This window comes from Apiotrichum porosum (genome assembly GCF_003942205.1).
Source record: "Apiotrichum porosum strain DSM 27194 chromosome Unknown scaffold_12, whole genome shotgun sequence".
NCBI classification, from domain to species: Eukaryota; Fungi; Basidiomycota; class Tremellomycetes; order Trichosporonales; family Trichosporonaceae; genus Apiotrichum; species Apiotrichum porosum.
In genome coordinates, this window is record NW_021167119.1 from 948,815 (window position 1) to 965,227 (window position 16,413).

A 16,413-nucleotide genomic window follows, 5' to 3' on the forward strand; every position below is an offset into this window, starting at 1 on the left:
AATAACACACTACCTTGGAACGACCTTTGCCAGAACACGAGAATCACATGGGCCCATCCATCGGCTGTGATGGTGGAGCTTCTGCTCAGCTGGCATCATGACATCAGAGATCCGACGCGGGACCCGTAGCGGCTCCCACGGCGTGGCGCCGACATGCATATAAGACTCGTCCTGGATGCACATCGCCAACCATAGTCGCTGTTTCACGATCGGAAGTGAATCACTGCAAGAGTCTGTCTCCCCCATCGCATTCTACCTCTCTGTCACCATGGCCAATCCACACCAATACGCTCTTGAGCCGGCCGCTCTGGCTTTTGCGGAAGCGACCTCGAAGCCGCCTTTTCTCTACCAGATTCCCCCGGAAGATGGCCGCAAGGCCGTCGATGCGGTGCAGGATTCCGAAATCTTCAAGCCTGATGTCGACGACAAGTGGATTGAGGTCAACAGCGGCAAATTCGGCAAGGTCGCTACACGCATCCTGAAGCCTAAAGGAGTCGATGGAGTGCTACCAGTGGTGCTCTACACGCATGGGGCTGGCTGGGTGTTTGGCGACGCGCACACCCATGATCGTCTCGTCCGCGACCTATGTGTCGGAACAGGTGCCGCGGTTGTCTTCCCCGAGTACACTCGAGCCCCAGATGCCCAGTATCCGGTACAGAACGAACAGGCATACGCAGTAGCGAAGTGGGTTGTCGAGCACGGAAAGGACGAGGGCCTCGATGGAACCCGCATGGCCATTTCAGGCGACTCTGTGGGAGGCAACATGGCCATTGTATTGCCCATCATGGGTAAAGAACGCAAGGAAGTTTCATTCAAAGGTGTAGCCGCCTTTTATCCCGTTACCGAGGCCAACTTCGACACGGGGTCGTACATCGAGTTTGCTGATGGTTACTTCCTCTCCCGCCAAGGCATGATTTGGTTTTGGGATCAGTATACAACCGACGAGAAGCAGCGCGCCGAAATCACAGCTAGCCCACTGAAGGCAACCGAAGAACAGCTCGCCTTCTTCCCACCGACTCTGATCATCACTGCCGAGTGCGACGTGTTGCGCGATGGCGGAGAGGCTTTCGCCGCTAAGCTTCGACGTGCAGGCGTGAAGGTCACTGCGGCTCGCTATGGCGGCATTATCCACGATTTCGTCATGGTGAATTCAATGCACGACACCCAGGCGTCGAAGGCCGCTATCGCCCAAGCGATCACCCATCTCCGCCAAGTTCTCTTGGCTTAAGACTGGATGGCTGCGACGAAAGGCAGATCAAACAGCAGCGAGGGCCATCCATTTTGACCGTAACTGTAGTCGAAGAGACATTGCCTCCCTTTATGCAATGGCTTATGCTTATGTAGTAGTCTAATGATGTCCGTCCTTTCTACAAACGAGAACTAACGACAGAAGGCTTCCGGTCTTCACAAGAGAATTCCGACCGTTCAACCCTCTCCGCCAGCTTGCAGGAAATAAAAGTCTATCCCCATCTGCCTCTCAATTCCTGCATACTCGCCTCCGTCCGGAGGGCTCGACTGTGCGTCAGGCGTACGGCGGCGCGGACCTGTGAGAGATGGCACATCGTGGACGAATATAGATTTTGGGCGTACTGCATGAGACCCGATATCATTTGCGCTGTGTCTGATTTGTCAGCTGGTCAGTTTGCTCATCATCTATCTCTTCCCACAACACCCCGGAGGGCTTTACGGTAGTAGGAGGCCATGAGCCGCAGACAATCTCTCTCTCTAGGCTATCCACGCAGTATGTGGGAGGCGCAGTCGATCCCACCCCAGTGCCTGTGAGTGCCATCCGACTTTTTTTTTGGTGGCCGATGGTACCAGCCCCAACACTGAGGAGGATGAGTGGGGCTCCGTTGTAGAGGCTTTGGCAGTTCCGCTGGTTGCGGAGCAGCTGCTGCTCGCCTCGACGCTGACGGGCCGCGAGCAGCTGACTTTGGAGACAATGAACATCTTGAAGACCTTGGGGGCGTTGGTGTCGAAGTCGGGCGAATAGCGTGACTTCTGGGCAAGCTCGAACCAGTGAGGTACCTCGAGTACCGCTGTGCGTGTGAATGGAGTGTACCGGCTTACACCACTCACCTTTGTGGTGCGAGAAGGTGTTGAAGCCGTGGACACCGTAGTAGGCGCCCCATCCACCTTCACCGATGTCACCGAAGGGAACGGTGGTGGCAGCGGGAGTGAAGGCAACGTCGTTCCAGATAGCCGAGCCACTGAGGGTCTCGTGGATGACTGGGGTGTCAGCGGGTTGCGACGCATGGCTCCTACTCACGCTTGTCAAAGTAAAAGAGGTTCTTGGAGAGAACGTAAAGAGCGAGAGGAGGCCGCCTGGCGTTGACATACTTGATAGCAGCCTCAACGGCCTGCACAAGTCAGTTTTGGCCTAACACGGGGCACATACATACGTCGACGGCCAGAATGGGGAGGATGGGGTCAATGATCTCGTCGTTGACGACAAACCCCCCACTCGCCGTCACCGTCCTTGGGTAGCTGGACGATGTTGATGCCAATGCGCCAATGCGCAACCAAGGGACACTGCCTGGCGCTTGCTGTATCCTGCCCGAAATAACACCGACGAGGCTGTCTTTCTGGTGTGGGAGGCATTACGACATACTGTATTTGTCTGGTTCGCGGACACATGTAGGCATTCCATCATAGTGTAAAAAAGGCAGCCACTATCTAAGCGATGTATGGAACAGGCCATGACTGAATTTCCGTTGCTGGGTAACTAACGTACATACGTATATCGCGGACTGCGGAAATGGCGGGCCAGACCGATGCCTAGCTAGGCCAACATCCCTCAAAAGCACGAACTCTTGTCCCTCCCCAACTACGAATTATACGAATTACGCGGGTTAGCAAAGCGTTCTAGGAGGAGAACGGATCTTGCTAGTCGTCGTTGGGCCACAGAAGGCCACCATCGTTGCCGTACTGGCACTGACGTTGGTCATTGCCCTGACAACCACTGTTGCACCCGGTATTCCCTGTGACAGCGCCATTGTTCTTGACTGCTTGGTCCACGTTCGCTTGCTGGCTGTTTGTCCAGGACCCCAGACAGGCGTAGTTTCCAGTATATTAAACCGTGGCCTGGCCATCGTGGTAGGTCATCATCGGCTGGTACCAGATGCTGTGACAGCCGCTTTCAACATAGTTCCAACTGCAGGTCTCCGTCGTCGCAATACCTGCTGTGTCGCTGCGAGAGAAGCCGAAAGTCAAGTGAAGCGCTTCCTCAAAATCGCCCGTAATGCCGGCTGTCCACGACTGTTCAATCGAAGCTGTCTTTTGAATAGACCAAGTGCAAACGTCGCAGTAGAAGCATCCGCCAACTTGCTGCCACGAGTCGTACCAGTAGCCCCACGCATCCGTGTGATAACCGTAACTTTTGGCGTACAAGCAGGTTGCATCCCGCCCCTCGAGGACAGAGTCTTGGCGACGGAGGATTGAATCGAGCCCTGTCGCATTGTAAGAGACATCGACCAGGGTCGAAGTCCCGTTCACCTCCTGATAGGAGAAGGTGTATGGGCTGGGAAGGAAAGAGATTGGGTTGTAGCTGCTAAGATCGACGTGTTCAAGAAGCTGTTGGACTGTAACTGGCGCATGCTGGTTATCGAGAGATGCGCCATCGTGCTTGAGAGTAAGAGACGAGAGCCAGAGGATGACCTCAGAAGAAGTCATCGGCTTGAAAGTTGACCCCAGTGCCACAGAGTACTGAAAGACTCATCGTGAGCGGAGAGTGCTGTTCTCTTGTGAACGGCACATTCAATTCTACATTGTCGCAATGCACGACAACTCAGAAGACTGCATATGCGGTCTGCAACGCCGCCTTCAACTCCGCCAACGTGACTTACAACTCGACTGTGTCATGTTCAGCTGCTCAACCGCCCTGTCGTCTTGCGAACCCCCTAAGTTCATACGACTCAATGCATCAATACTCACGTCGCGACGATCTCCTTGACGAAGTCGTCAACACGCTGCTTTATAACGAGGATGTAGTCTGGGGTAACGCAGACCTTGCGGGGTGTTAGCCGGATACGACGTGCTGCAAGTCGTCACGCTCTTGACCGAGGTTCAGCGACTTCATTGGGAGGACACGCAGATAGCCCATCTTGAGGCCGGCGTCCGGCTCCACAATGACCGAGCTCTTGCAGCCCAGCTCGAGCGTGGTGGGGGTGAGCGTCTTTGCGGAGGCGCCGGCAACGATCTTGCTGATGTCTCCAGAACCGGTGTACTTGAATGCTGGGTCAGTAGTGTTGTGAACTGGCCACCCCATGTGTCCCCACTGCTTCTGGAGTGCTTCTGGAGAAGGACGGTGGTCTGATCAACACCGCCGTTGATGACAGCATAGGCCTCGGGGTCGAGGTAGCGGGGAATGAGCTCCTCCATAAGGGCGGCCGAGGCGGCGAGCGTTCCGACATCTGACAAGTCAGTTGATGATTCCCAGCAAGACGCTCACCTTGATGACCGCCGGGTACCCAGCGGCAATGGCGATATTACACTCCGCAGAATCCCATTTTCACACTCCATCCGATAAGCGGGAGCAAATCTTGATTTAGCAAAGTTATGCGGTTAAACTGCGTTACAATAAACTAGCTGGTCATCCTAATCAAGGGGGAATACATATAAACGAAAATGGACATATAACATGAGATCCTAATAGGGCGCCCAAGATCCTAATCGGCGCAAGTAGGACTGTAAGTAAGTACCGTGCTGACATCTTGATCACTGTGGCATTTTCCATTAGAACACCTCAGCAGATATAATAAACCCAATTTCTCCCTCCACAGAAGAGACAGACCTTGCATGGCTTGCTAAACGTCTCCTACATAGGAAAGGGCACGTGTAAAACGATTACAACGCACGAATAGTGCTCTATTTAAGACAGACGTGCGTTTTGAAGCCTACATGACGTGTAAGTATTGTAACGGAGTGCAATGATGTGGTTTAGCGGTTTGGCGGAGTGTAATAAGAGGGGATCTAGATGGGGTAGTTGTCGAGTATGCGTATGCATTGAACCACTCACCTTCGGCCTGGGCGTCCACCCTGCTTACACCCTTTCTGTTCTGCAAGAGAAAGAACGAATCATATGCCCCAGTAAACGGACGACGTGTCACCACACCTAAAGCCGAGATCTCCTATCTCGATCCGGTAGCCGCGGAATTCTGGACATCTGTGGGACTTGGCACCAACGCACTGTCGGGATGCATCTCCGTTGTTGTTGTTTTCTGTTCGACTTGCTCATTCCCTGACACAATGTCAAGACACAGCGCGACTCCAACACATGGGTCGCAGAGGTCATCGTCTGGTCCCATTCGAGTCAGCCAGAGGCAACCGCAGAGGTGGGGTTCACCGTCCTGTCATTGCTGACCTGGGTAGCTGTACAGAATGTACGAGGTGAGCTTCCAAGGCACCGGTGTCACAGGGCATACCATACAAAACTGACGTCTACACAGACGAAGACTAAGTGGGTTTGAGGTGACCTTGACTTCCCCTGCCCACACTCACTGGCGCCAGATGTAACCGACAGGTCCCATGCGTCAACTGGTATGTCACTCGCGAACAACAGTTACTCACCTCATCGGACAGTCGGAAGCGAGGTGTTCCAGAAAAGTGCTGCATTGAACAGGTCATTCCTTCCAAAGAACTGTGAGTCAACTGGTCCTGCTCGATATCTTCTCCAGCCTAACTGTTAACCAGGAACAAAGCCTCCCGAGTCAGCTCGCTGAGGGAAGACATGCTGGCTGCCAATGCCCAACTCTCGATGCGCATTGGCGAGCTGGAACGACTTGTCGGTTCAACCGTGTCTGCTCCAGCTTTTAATTCCTCGAGCACCGTATTCGCTAGTACAGCACCGTCGGGGGACCTTGCTCCTTCCGAAACCTCGCCGACGCAACAACTTTCACAGTCCATGGAACAGGAACCGGTGAGTGCCCAAGCCGACTGAGCAAGCCAAGTTCGTGTCTTCGACGTTGATGACATTGTCCAGGTTCACAACGTGGATGTGCCCGAGGATCGCTTGCCTCTTGACGACGACGAAGCAGACGCAGCGACCACTCTTGAGTTGTAAGTCGTGCCGTGTATGCCGTCGCTAACCTTCAAGTCTTGCCATCGGACGTGTCCGCGGCAGGTCCCCCGGTCACCTGTACGAAGCTGAGTCACCCGAGTCCGACTCGGTGTATGATTCGGACGCGTACCATAGCACAAGCGTGAGTCTAGCAGTCCTCACAACGCACATCTAACCGCACCAGATGTCCTCGCACGCTGGTGGCCCCAGCCAATCTCCAGTCGTCCTCAGTTTGACGGAGCCGACATGCCCCATTCAGCTTCCTCCGGTCATCAACTCGCGCCCTGACCGACACCTAATCGCAGTGTACCGCAAAGCGGTACGACGCGATATCTTGGCCCAGCTCCCGTCCGTCGCCGTAGGCCAGGCGCTGATTCAGTTTGACATGGATAATGTGGCTTGGATGCACTGGTGGGTTTCCCTAAGCTTGACCCGGCTAACCCAACAACAGCTGCTATCATGGGCCCACCTTCAGTAAGCAGGTGGTTTGGTGTCGGTGACGGCATTCTGACCTGCTACAGAACGGGAGACCGACCTGTTCTGGGCCGCACTCGGTTCAGACGACGTGGAGATCAACTGGAGCTTTCTGGCGCTGCTGTTCGGTGTACTGATGGTTGGTTCTCAGTGCCAAACAACTGCTGACCTACTCAGTCAGGGGCATACCACCTACCTACCCCCTAGCACATTCTCTTACCTGTTCCCTTCTTGTGAGGCTAAGAGAACTAGGTTGTGGGCTCACACGCCTCCCAGACAAACGCCTGGAACTTATTACCCAGTGGTTCGAGGCGTGTACCATGTGTCTCAACGAGGGCAACTGGATGCGTTCACATAGCCTGTGAGCTTGAGTCGTGTATCCTTGAAATGGCTGACCGTCAGATATGCTGTGCAATGCGTCGCCGTCATCACCTCGGCCGCAAACCATATCGGAAAGGCCGATCTCTACTTTACCCTACTGGGTTCAGCTGTGCGGTGAGCAGAGCACAGGCGGCAGACCTCGTCGTTCCATGAATCTGATAGCAACAGTATTGCCCAGTCACTCCGTCTCCATCAGCTTGGTCCGGACTCGGAGGTGACGTATCGGTCCAAGAACCCAAGAGTCATCATCGAGAGGGAGGTGAGGAAGCGGACATGGTATCAGCTTGTCTACCAAGGTGAGTCTGCGTACCACATTTACATCCACCAACCTACTTAGATGCGTTTCATGTTGCATTCAACGGAGCTTGCTGTACGTTCATAATTTTGAGTATTTTGTTGCGGACTTACGGAAACCCAGCCGTCAATCGCGCTCAATTCAACACTGCACCACCCCTGCATGTCATAGAAAACAAGCTCGAGTTGGGAGTGGAGGAGGCTGAAGTCTCATACGACATTCCCACTACCGACTCGCATGTCTGCCAGCTCTACAAACGTCAGTCCAGGGTGGTTTACTCTGCTAACTATTCAGTCGCACTGCAGGTTAACAGGTGATTGAAAGATCGGCCGGTAATGTCCAAACTAACCGATGTCCAGAGCATACTCGTCCACAGACCACATGTCGCCCATGTCTTATGAGGCGCTTTTGGAGATTGACCACGACCTCCACACGGTTCAGGAAGAAGCTCCAGAATGGATGAGGGATGAAAAGTTTGTTCTTGGGCCCAATGCGCCGGCGTGGGCCGATTGGCAACGAAAGGCATACATTGTGAGTTAAGCCCCTTCCCTACGCATTTGCAGCTCACATCCTCAGCTCTCTGCAGCTCACAAGGTATAGTGTCTACGCGCGAGTTGTTCACCAACCTTCCAGGTCATTGTGCTTCACCGACCGTTCCTTGGTCGCGCATTCCGTGGCGACCCGCGGTATGCTCGTTCTCGTGCAGTGAGCATATTCGACTTGATCCCAGCGACAATATCACTAACACTGTCATGTCAGACTTGTCTTGAGCATGCACACAAAATCCTACGAATATTCAAGGAAACTTCAAATCAGCAGTTCCGGACCACCTGGTCAGCTTACCGTTTGTGACTTGGCAGCTGATACTCCCAAGACCGTGCTCGTCCACGCCGTCGCAGCATGTCTCATTCTCCTCCTTGACGAATCCCATCGTACCGATTATCTGTCAGTGGTCAAGGCCACCACAACTGTGCGCGAGACGCTGGTCATCCTGCACGATCTGGCCGACTTTTCCATAATTGCCAAGAAGGGATACCTCGTGATCTCTCCCTTGATCGAGGACTCCGCGCAGCTCACCGACGCCGGTTCCGTAGTGACGGTCAAGGACCGAAACGACTTCCTCGGCCGAACCGAGGGCGAGCTCAAGCGCGCTCTCGACATGTTCCGCCGCGGAGATCAGGATGTTGGTCCACCGCCAGCCCCAGCGTCAGCGTTTGAACCATATCGAGCAGCCGGTGCAGCTACTGCACAGACACTGGGAGCCATGGTAGGGACGGGTGGCGGCGAGTTGCTGGTGCCACCATTCCGACCCGCAGCTGCCGGGACGCACCTGGAGCCCGGCGCTCTGGCCGAGGTCTGGGACCCGTTCTTGTGGACCTCGCAGGTTAATCTGGAGTCGCTTGAGCTGGACTTGGATGCGGTAGACTGGGATAACTTCTGATTTTTGAACATGCATGACTAGAATTGTCATTAGTGGGGATGTTGCAGGTTTGTTAATCCCCAAGCTTTGTCCTTCAAATATATCATCATCGCCATCTCGGACGAGCTCATCCGAGCGCCATCGAAGCTGCGGGTGCTTCAGAATGTCAGTTCTCGGTGAGTTTAGTTTCGGAGCAGGTAGAGCATCAGACCGGGCCAGTTTCCACTCTCGTTCCCTCCCTGGTGTCGGATGATTTCACTCTCGTTCCCTCCCTGGTGTCGGATGATTTGTTAATCGGGCGACATCTCGTTATCTCAGCCGGATTGGCCATCTTTCCCTACCTCCGGATTCGACCATGTAACACAGTTAAAGAGCCCACCTGTGGATCTTGCGTCCACAACATTAACTATACCACTTTCCACCATGACCGGATTCAAGACTGTGACGTTTGCCAAGCATGAGGGAGTCGACATCAAGCTCGACTACATGCTCCCCGCGGCCGCTACTCCCGGGAGCAAGGTTCCCATCCTCCTCTGGTTCCACGGCGGCGGCCTCCTCATGGGCACGCGCACGTGTGCATGGTCCCACCTCGTCAACGCGGTTGAGAAGCATAACCTTTGCCTCGTAACAGCCGACTATCGCCTCGCACCTCAGACGCGCATGCCGGGCATCATGCTAGACGTCAAGGCTGTGATGGATTACCTCAACTCGCCCGACTTCCTCGTCGAGACAGGCGGTGTGGTGGACCAGCAGAAGATTATCGTCTCGGGCGGCTCGGCTGGAGGATGGCTCGCGCTGCTCATTGCGACTGGAGTTGGATTCGAGGCATGCGGCCTCATGGCGCCCCCAAAGCCACTGGCCGTCGCTCCACTCTACCCCATCACCGACATCGAGGCACACTTCTTCACCTCCAAGCAGTACCCTGTGTCGTACGTCAAGCAGATGATCCCCGAGTCGGCTGTCGCACCGTTCCTCGACCCCAACGCACCGCAGTCCAGCGAGTGTGCCCTCACTAGTCCTCGAATGAAGATGTACCCTTACATGGTGGGTGTGATGTACGGAATGCTGCTAACCAATGCAGGTCCAGGAGGCGATCGAGCAGCAACTTCTTCTCGAAGGGACCAGCATTCCCGCCAGCGCATTCAGCATTGCTCCCGCAGTTGCTGCCGGCCAGTGCTCAATGCCACCCATGTACATTGTGCACGGAACGTGAGTTGGCTGAGATGTAACGTCCAGCTTGCGTGCTGACCTCTGCGTGTAGCATTGACGACAAGGTTCCCATCAGCCAGTCCGAGGACGTGGTCAAGGCATGCCAGGCGCGGGGATTCGAGGTCGAGTTTGAGGTCCTCGAAGGTGTGGACCATCTCTTTGACATGGACCCGAAGTACCAGCTTGAAAACATGTACGCCTTCATTGACAAGCTGGTCAAGTAGATCAGTAGAGAGATGTGAAGCGCTGCTGCTGTGTGAACGATCTGCGCTGCTGCTGTGTAAACGATCTGCAAGGTTGCAAGTACTTGGGGAGAGCAAAGATCTTCATGCGGGCTTATTGCTGAAAACCATGGTGGATAGATAAGTTACGGCACTCATAGAGAGGTTGGGCCAATTGCACTTCGCTTCACTGCGTAACGACACTCCAAGGGCATATTGCAATCAACATGTCCTCATTGTTTTGCATCCTAGTACTCTACAGTCGAACACCGGTCACTCAAAACTAGTCACTTTACGGAAAGGGTTCAGACCCGCATCCTCACGAAGCGCAACAGCGAGAGCTGACCAGTCCACATCGTTGCCGCATAGCTCTTCGGCGCGCTCCAGATGCTTGGTAGCAAGTGCAATGGTGGGGAGGTTTACTGGATGGCCAAAGTCGGCTCCAAGCGTCAGGGCGTTACGCGCGTCTATGCGGGTGAACAAAGCCCTTTTCTGCACACCCACCTTTCAAACCTGCCTCGAGACGGAACCCCCCGACACCGTTGAACTCTCCCTTGCTGATGTTGTCGCCATAGGACAGGTAGGGGTAGAGAGGGAAGAAATCGCCTGTGGTGTTAGGTGGGATGGCGCATTCCAAACCCACGAATGAAGCCCTGGTACACATCTGGGTCGAACCCAATCACGTCCGCGAGGGCATACGTCTCGGCCAGCATTTCCACAACCCCGAGAATCATGCTGTTACCCAGCAGCTTGAGCGCGGAACCTAGGAAAGTGAGCTCACCAAGGCAGACAGACATGAACTAACCCTTCCCCACCTCGTCACCTGCATCGACCACACGCTTGGCCACGGCGGGAACGAAGAGCGGCTTGACAAAATGCTTGGCTGCTGGTTCGCCGCCCATCAGTTGAACAAGCTGCGCCGACTTGGCGGCGTCTGGACGACCAAAAACGGGGCAGCCAAGGTATGATGCGCCGACCTTGTGCGCTGCCGCCTCGAGCTTCACTATGAAGAGGGGGAGGGTTAAGCCTAGGTCCTTGAGGACTTCCTAACCCAACTTACTCGATGTCTTCGGCTTCAAACTCGACTGATCCACAAACACCACCTTGCCCTCACCCACAGCCGCAAAGAGCTTTTCGTACACCTCCTCGGCCACGGGGTCATTGAGGAGGCACGTAAACACTACATTGGAGCGTTTTACCACCTCCTCTAGTTGTCCGCATAGCACGAGGTTGTGGCATTCGGCGCGGATCTCGTCGTACCGTGACTGATCAATGTTCCATGCGCATGGTTCCGGCCACTTATTGGCGGCAGCGTGCCGCGCCAGGTTGAGGAAGATGAATGTACCCATGTTACCGAGGCCGACGTAGCCAATCTTGTAAGTCATGGTGGATGTGGGCGGGTTGTGGAGTGGGTGCACGATAAAAAGGAAGAATTGGCGAAAGTTGGAGTAAATGACCAGTAAATGTCAGCCGCAGGTTGGATCTGCATATGTAATTGAATGGTGTCCTCCAAGGCAGACAGTCCCCGACGAGTTGCTCAGGTATCTCGCCCGGTGACCCAGGACCCATCTAGGGTAGGCTGTGTTTCTCCAGCCCGACCCACACAGAGTTATCGTAAGAAGTTGATTGGGTTGGGAAGTGGACGAAGCGGATCGGGTGAGCTAGTAAGATCTCGTCCGGGGCCGTCCGGGGCCGTCAGTGGCCCTCGCCTCCGCCCCTTTTGCATGTCATTGAAGCTTCAGGCCAGTCAGCAACCTAGTGGAGAGAGTGAAGACATCTAGGGGCATGTGCCGCACCTGCAGGCATTCTAAGACAAGCGGCGGTTCTATTGTAATTGCAGAATCGATAGAAGCTACGAGGCAATGGTGTACGGAAGGGCATACCGCACATAGAGGGAGGGCCCTATATGCAATTGTATGTATATAGATGGAACCTATGTAAACAACTACAGACCAATAACCCGGAACAGAGACGCGATCCTAACAAAATTGTAGTGTGGAGAGGAGAGGAGTCTGTCCGGCAACTGACAGACTACAGCAGTATTGTAGTCCGTTTGTGTAATGCCTCCAGAGGTTAGTGAGCATGATCAACAGCTTGCAAATAAACACTAGGTTGTGTGGAAGGTGAAGCGACATCGGACCGAAGTGGCCACCAAGTCATTTCAAGAGGTGAAACCGCAAGGAACAAGAACAACTAATCATTATCAAGCAGTACGATACTCCTCTTCTTACTGGTACAACCAAGTAGCCACCCTGCGCCTATCGGTGCGCGCAGTCTTGACCGCCGACATGGTGAGCTGACTCGGCTTGCGCTTTTGGTACTGTCCATCCGTCTTGGAGCCAAGAAGCTCGCCCTCGGCCCAAACAACCTTGCCGCGGAGAATGGTGTAGCGAGGCCAGTTCTTGAACTCCATCCCCTCGTATGGAGAGTCTGGGATGTATTAGAACGTTCGGCTATAAACTTACAGTCTGCGTCGTGGTGGAGGTGGTCGTTGGTGAGGCTGAATGGCTTAATGTGGCCCTCAGGGTACCTGTTAAAGATTAGGACTGGGTTACGAGCTGAATTCGAACTCACCAGATTACGAGGTCAGCGTCCGAAAGGCCAGGCATGAGAGCGCCCTTCTTGGGATACAGGCCGTACTGTTGTCAGTTTACGATTGCGAGGTTCAGAACCTACCAGCTTGGCCGGCGCGGTCGATGTGAGCTCCACAAATCGCTCGGCCGTGATTCGGCCCTGGGCCAGGCCGTAGTTGAACAGCAGTGGTAGACGCGTCTCAAGTCCTGGGCATCCTGACACGTTAGCTCGGAGTCAGAGGATCAGAGGAGGCTGCAACTCACCGTTGGGGATGTATTTGAAGTTGCCAGTCTTGCCGTGCATAATTTCATGCACATGGTCATCGTCGATCGGGCATGTGGAACCCTCGATGCTCTCCTTGTGCTGGATAATACCAAGAGCCTTGCCACGGACGTCGTGGTAGCTGGAATCAGCTGTGTGGCCACCCTCTGGCAAGACCAACTAACCGGAAAGCACAGTGGTCGCTGGAGTAGATTGTAAAGGTGCCGTTGCGGAGGCCACTGAATTGGGTCAACTTTTGTTCGCACTCGATCCATTGTAGTACTGACGTCCAGAGAAGCTCCTGGTCCGTGTTATCGGGGCCAGGAGGAGGTGAGCAGATCAGTTTAGCATTCTCAAAGCACTGCGGAGAGTGGAACTTCTTCTACCGACCAAGTCAGCTAGTTTGGGGAGATTCGTTATGTTACACTTGCGAGGTCTTCCCAGGTGAGATGCAGGTATTGGGGGCACGTCTCGGCGTAGATGGGAAACCCTCGGGTCTGGGTCGACCTAATGACTTCTGCCGCGGACTGCAAGGTCAGCCAATCTGCGCCGTTGTAACCTTGTACTCACCGCAGAACCAACATGCACGAAGAGAACGGGGTTCTGGATCATCTCGGCGAGGACAATGGCTCGGCTGGTCGCCTCCATCTCGACCACGGGGGGTCGCGATTGGGCGTGGAACCGAGGTTCAACCATGCCCTTCTCCTGAAGCTTATCTGCGATGGATCAGTCGACGTCCTTGTACTAAATTCATCACTCACCAGTGAGCCATGAGATGATGTCGCCATTCTCGGCGTGGATCATTGTCGTGATAGCGAGCTTCCGAGCCTCAAACATGACATCAAGGAGCTCATTGTCCCTGAGCTGAAGGGCAGCATAGGTCATAAAGAGCTTGCACGAGGTGACTGACATGATCAGTTCTGCCTTTGAATGTTCGTGCATGAACTCACTACCCCAGTTCTTCACCAGAACCGGAAGCTCGCGCTGCAGCATCTCAATGTCGGGTTGAGTGATGATTACATGGTAGCCTTGAACGTCAGGTTATAGCCTGAGAATCAAACCACTCTGCTACTCACCGTAGTCACAGTAAGAACCCGACTCCTTGGCGAGCTTGTCGTAGGCCTCGACAACCTCGAGAATCGAAGGGTCGCAGCGGTTCTGATGAGCTGTGGGACATCAGCTCTGTCGCAGCAAGCGAAACATACCAAACGACAGAAAAGTCGTAGTTCCACCACAGACAGCGGAACGCGAGCCCGACTCGAAGTTGTCGGCACATTGTGCGGACACACCGTTGGCCCCACTGGGGAAGTCTTGTGCGACGTGGACATGCGCGTCAACTCCACCAGGCATTACATAGCCTCCTCTGCATATGTCAGTTGCGGAGTACATACATGCCCAGTGTAAAGCTCACTCTGCGTCAATGACCTTCTCTGCCAAGTTGGCGTCAATGTCGGCAGCGAGGTAGGCAATTTTGCCCTCCTTGATGGCAATGTCGAGCGGGCCGCTGTCACCCGAGGTAACGACGATACCATTCTTGATGACCAGGTTAAACTGTTTAGTCATGATGAATCAGAGTTGTGTGCAACAATGGGCGGTCAGGTGCTAGGAAGAAAGGTCGAGGAGTAAAGTATGAGAAGTATGAGCACACTGTTGGTGACCCACAGTCGGGCGAGATTGTGTTATCTCGGCCGACCCGATCCGTCCACCCCGGTCAACGGCCATGTGGCTGCGGCGTCCGTATGCACTCACCCGAATGATGCTGCAAGCCAGAGACTCATATTTGAGTCTTGAGAGCAGCGAGACGTAGGAAGACACACAAACTGCATTTCAACGACCCGAACACTATTCTTATCAGGCAGCAACAAGAATCACCAACAATGCGAATTGCCATCCCCGAGCCTTCCCTCCCCATCATCTCTGTCGCCGAGCACAAGTCTGTCCACTCCCTCGCCAAGGCTCTCTACGACTCGTGTACTGCGGAGGGATTCATCTACGTCTGCGACCATGGCATCCCTCAAGAGGTCATTGACAAAGCGTTTGCCATTTCTGCGGGCTACTTTGACGGCGAGCTCGAGGACAAGGTCCACCTCAGTGTAGACATCAAGAATAACACTGGTTACACTGCAATGTAAGTGGGATGCGTTGGGGAACCATAGGTCATAAGCTCACCGGTTTCAGTCGCCAGGAAAGGTAGGCCAAGACAGTAACGCCTTCCCGCTGATGAATAAGCCTCGACACGACTAATAGCTCTGGCGACCTCAAGGAGCTCTTCCACTTTGCCGACGGTCACTGGCGCACCGTCAACGGGGTGAAGCAGCAGAACCTTCCTGCCGCCCTCGAGGCTGCTCGTGCCGACCTCGACACATTTGTGGAGTACACCAATGCCCTCGCTGCCCGGTTGTTGGAGGGTTTGGCGGTGGCACTGAAGGTGGGGGGCGCAGCTTTGGCTTTCAGGTCCGCTAGCTGACCTTCCCTCAGCTCCAGTCTGACTTCTTTACCAGCCAGCACACCGGCGAGTACGTTCACTGGGCACTACTGGCAGCACCAGCTAATAAGGTCAGACTCAACCGCATGCGGATGCTCCACTACCCACCAGTCCCCAACGACCACAAGGACCTGGACCCCACCCAGTGAGTTGAGGATCGCGATTGCTGCAGTTTAACTGACAATCACAGGGCTGATATTCGTGCGGGCGCCCACACCGACTATGGTTCCATCACCATCCTCTTCCAGCACCTCGTCTCAGGTCTGCAAGTCAGACGCAATGGCTCCTGGGTGGACATTGCGCCTATGAAAGGTTGCGTCGTGATAAACATTGGCGACGCGCTCGAGTTTTGGTCTGGCGGTTTGTTCAGGTCGACTCTGCACCGTGTGGTGATGCCTCGTTCTCAAGCGGAGCTCGCTTCCAGATACTGTGAGTTGGCTGCCCCCCGAGGTATGCTAACACTCTTAGCCATTGCCTACTTTGTCCACCCGGACAACAACAGTGTGCTCGACGCGGTCATGGACGGATCGTGAGTACTGGGTGCGGTGCCAAGTTGACCGCTTTCCGCAGCAACGGGGTGCTTCTGGACCGTTTCATCGTTAGCAAGGGCCTTCCCCCTGGCACCAGGCGCATCAGTGGCGGCGACTATGTCCAGCACCGTCTCAATGCAACTTACGATGCCGTCAAGAAGTAGACCAGTGTTGATACGAGCAGAGAAAGACGTAACGAATGCGAATCAGCTGATCGGGTCAATCTGAATTACATTTGGTTCCGGTTGTAATGACCCTTTGCGTGCCTGGGGGACGCGTTCCGATGACATACATACTGTGTGCCCATCGGGTCGTTGTTGTTGCATTCTTTCTCACCACCCACTTCTTGTTCAATCATGCCGTCACCCACCCAAGAAACAGGCATCTACAAAGGTACTCTTGCATTGTCCAAGGCGCAGCAACCGCCATCCTCCAATGTTGTGAGCTCTCGGCTGCGTCATCGTCCAAACCGTGAGTGTTCCTGTGTCGTGTGGGCCGTACTTGT

The 16,413-nt window shown here is 54.5% G+C and overlaps 8 protein-coding genes across 8 annotated transcripts; 4 read left to right on the top strand and 4 right to left on the bottom strand.

Moving 5' to 3' along the window:
• Nucleotides 1-268: 268 nt before the first annotated feature.
• EHS24_002422 (uncharacterized protein) lies at nucleotides 269-1,228 on the top strand (the record flags this gene model as incomplete). The annotated part of the gene is made up of 1 exon (XM_028618162.1): nucleotides 269-1,228. The coding sequence occupies one exon, from the start codon at nucleotides 269-271 to the stop codon at nucleotides 1,226-1,228; it is 960 nt and encodes a 319-aa protein (XP_028473840.1).
• Nucleotides 1,229-1,606: 378 nt separating this feature from the next.
• Nucleotides 1,607-3,092, bottom strand: EHS24_002423 (uncharacterized protein; the record flags this gene model as incomplete). The annotated part of the gene is made up of 6 exons (XM_028618163.1): nucleotides 1,607-1,876; nucleotides 1,933-2,039; nucleotides 2,080-2,229; nucleotides 2,270-2,360; nucleotides 2,403-2,585; nucleotides 2,940-3,092. 6 exons carry the CDS (start codon nucleotides 3,090-3,092, stop codon nucleotides 1,607-1,609), a joined length of 954 nt encoding a protein of 317 aa, XP_028473841.1.
• A 117-nt stretch (nucleotides 3,093-3,209) lies between these two features.
• EHS24_002424 (uncharacterized protein) lies at nucleotides 3,210-4,521 on the bottom strand (the record flags this gene model as incomplete). Its single annotated transcript, XM_028618164.1, has 7 exons — nucleotides 3,210-3,327; nucleotides 3,389-3,705; nucleotides 3,846-3,852; nucleotides 3,934-4,007; nucleotides 4,031-4,233; nucleotides 4,278-4,412; nucleotides 4,515-4,521. 7 exons carry the CDS (start codon nucleotides 4,519-4,521, stop codon nucleotides 3,210-3,212), a joined length of 861 nt encoding a protein of 286 aa, XP_028473842.1.
• A 1,381-nt stretch (nucleotides 4,522-5,902) lies between these two features.
• On the top strand, nucleotides 5,903-8,649 carry EHS24_002425 (uncharacterized protein; the record flags this gene model as incomplete). The annotated part of the gene is made up of 17 exons (XM_028618165.1): nucleotides 5,903-5,917; nucleotides 5,981-6,057; nucleotides 6,122-6,200; nucleotides 6,243-6,469; nucleotides 6,510-6,532; nucleotides 6,580-6,671; nucleotides 6,714-6,765; nucleotides 6,809-6,893; nucleotides 6,935-7,027; nucleotides 7,082-7,209; nucleotides 7,251-7,283; nucleotides 7,332-7,466; nucleotides 7,503-7,521; nucleotides 7,568-7,739; nucleotides 7,785-7,802; nucleotides 7,842-7,913; nucleotides 8,083-8,649. The coding sequence occupies 17 exons, from the start codon at nucleotides 5,903-5,905 to the stop codon at nucleotides 8,647-8,649; spliced, it is 1,887 nt and encodes a 628-aa protein (XP_028473843.1).
• A 402-nt stretch (nucleotides 8,650-9,051) lies between these two features.
• Nucleotides 9,052-10,061, top strand: EHS24_002426 (uncharacterized protein; the record flags this gene model as incomplete). The annotated part of the gene is made up of 3 exons (XM_028618166.1): nucleotides 9,052-9,672; nucleotides 9,710-9,837; nucleotides 9,890-10,061. The coding sequence occupies 3 exons, from the start codon at nucleotides 9,052-9,054 to the stop codon at nucleotides 10,059-10,061; spliced, it is 921 nt and encodes a 306-aa protein (XP_028473844.1).
• A 270-nt stretch (nucleotides 10,062-10,331) lies between these two features.
• Nucleotides 10,332-11,443, bottom strand: EHS24_002427 (uncharacterized protein; the record flags this gene model as incomplete). Its single annotated transcript, XM_028618167.1, has 5 exons — nucleotides 10,332-10,525; nucleotides 10,563-10,664; nucleotides 10,702-10,821; nucleotides 10,864-11,061; nucleotides 11,119-11,443. The coding sequence occupies 5 exons, from the start codon at nucleotides 11,441-11,443 to the stop codon at nucleotides 10,332-10,334; spliced, it is 939 nt and encodes a 312-aa protein (XP_028473845.1).
• An 842-nt stretch (nucleotides 11,444-12,285) lies between these two features.
• Nucleotides 12,286-14,456, bottom strand: EHS24_002428 (uncharacterized protein; the record flags this gene model as incomplete). Its single annotated transcript, XM_028618168.1, has 14 exons — nucleotides 12,286-12,488; nucleotides 12,524-12,588; nucleotides 12,633-12,697; nucleotides 12,735-12,847; nucleotides 12,896-13,035; nucleotides 13,079-13,132; nucleotides 13,181-13,275; nucleotides 13,319-13,420; nucleotides 13,464-13,609; nucleotides 13,655-13,798; nucleotides 13,844-13,921; nucleotides 13,970-14,059; nucleotides 14,099-14,256; nucleotides 14,305-14,456. 14 exons carry the CDS (start codon nucleotides 14,454-14,456, stop codon nucleotides 12,286-12,288), a joined length of 1,605 nt encoding a protein of 534 aa, XP_028473846.1.
• Nucleotides 14,457-14,770: 314 nt separating this feature from the next.
• Nucleotides 14,771-16,072, top strand: EHS24_002429 (uncharacterized protein; the record flags this gene model as incomplete). The annotated part of the gene is made up of 8 exons (XM_028618169.1): nucleotides 14,771-15,021; nucleotides 15,072-15,083; nucleotides 15,141-15,321; nucleotides 15,372-15,409; nucleotides 15,455-15,523; nucleotides 15,569-15,807; nucleotides 15,847-15,907; nucleotides 15,949-16,072. The coding sequence occupies 8 exons, from the start codon at nucleotides 14,771-14,773 to the stop codon at nucleotides 16,070-16,072; spliced, it is 975 nt and encodes a 324-aa protein (XP_028473847.1).
• Between the last annotated feature and the right edge of the window lie 341 nt (nucleotides 16,073-16,413).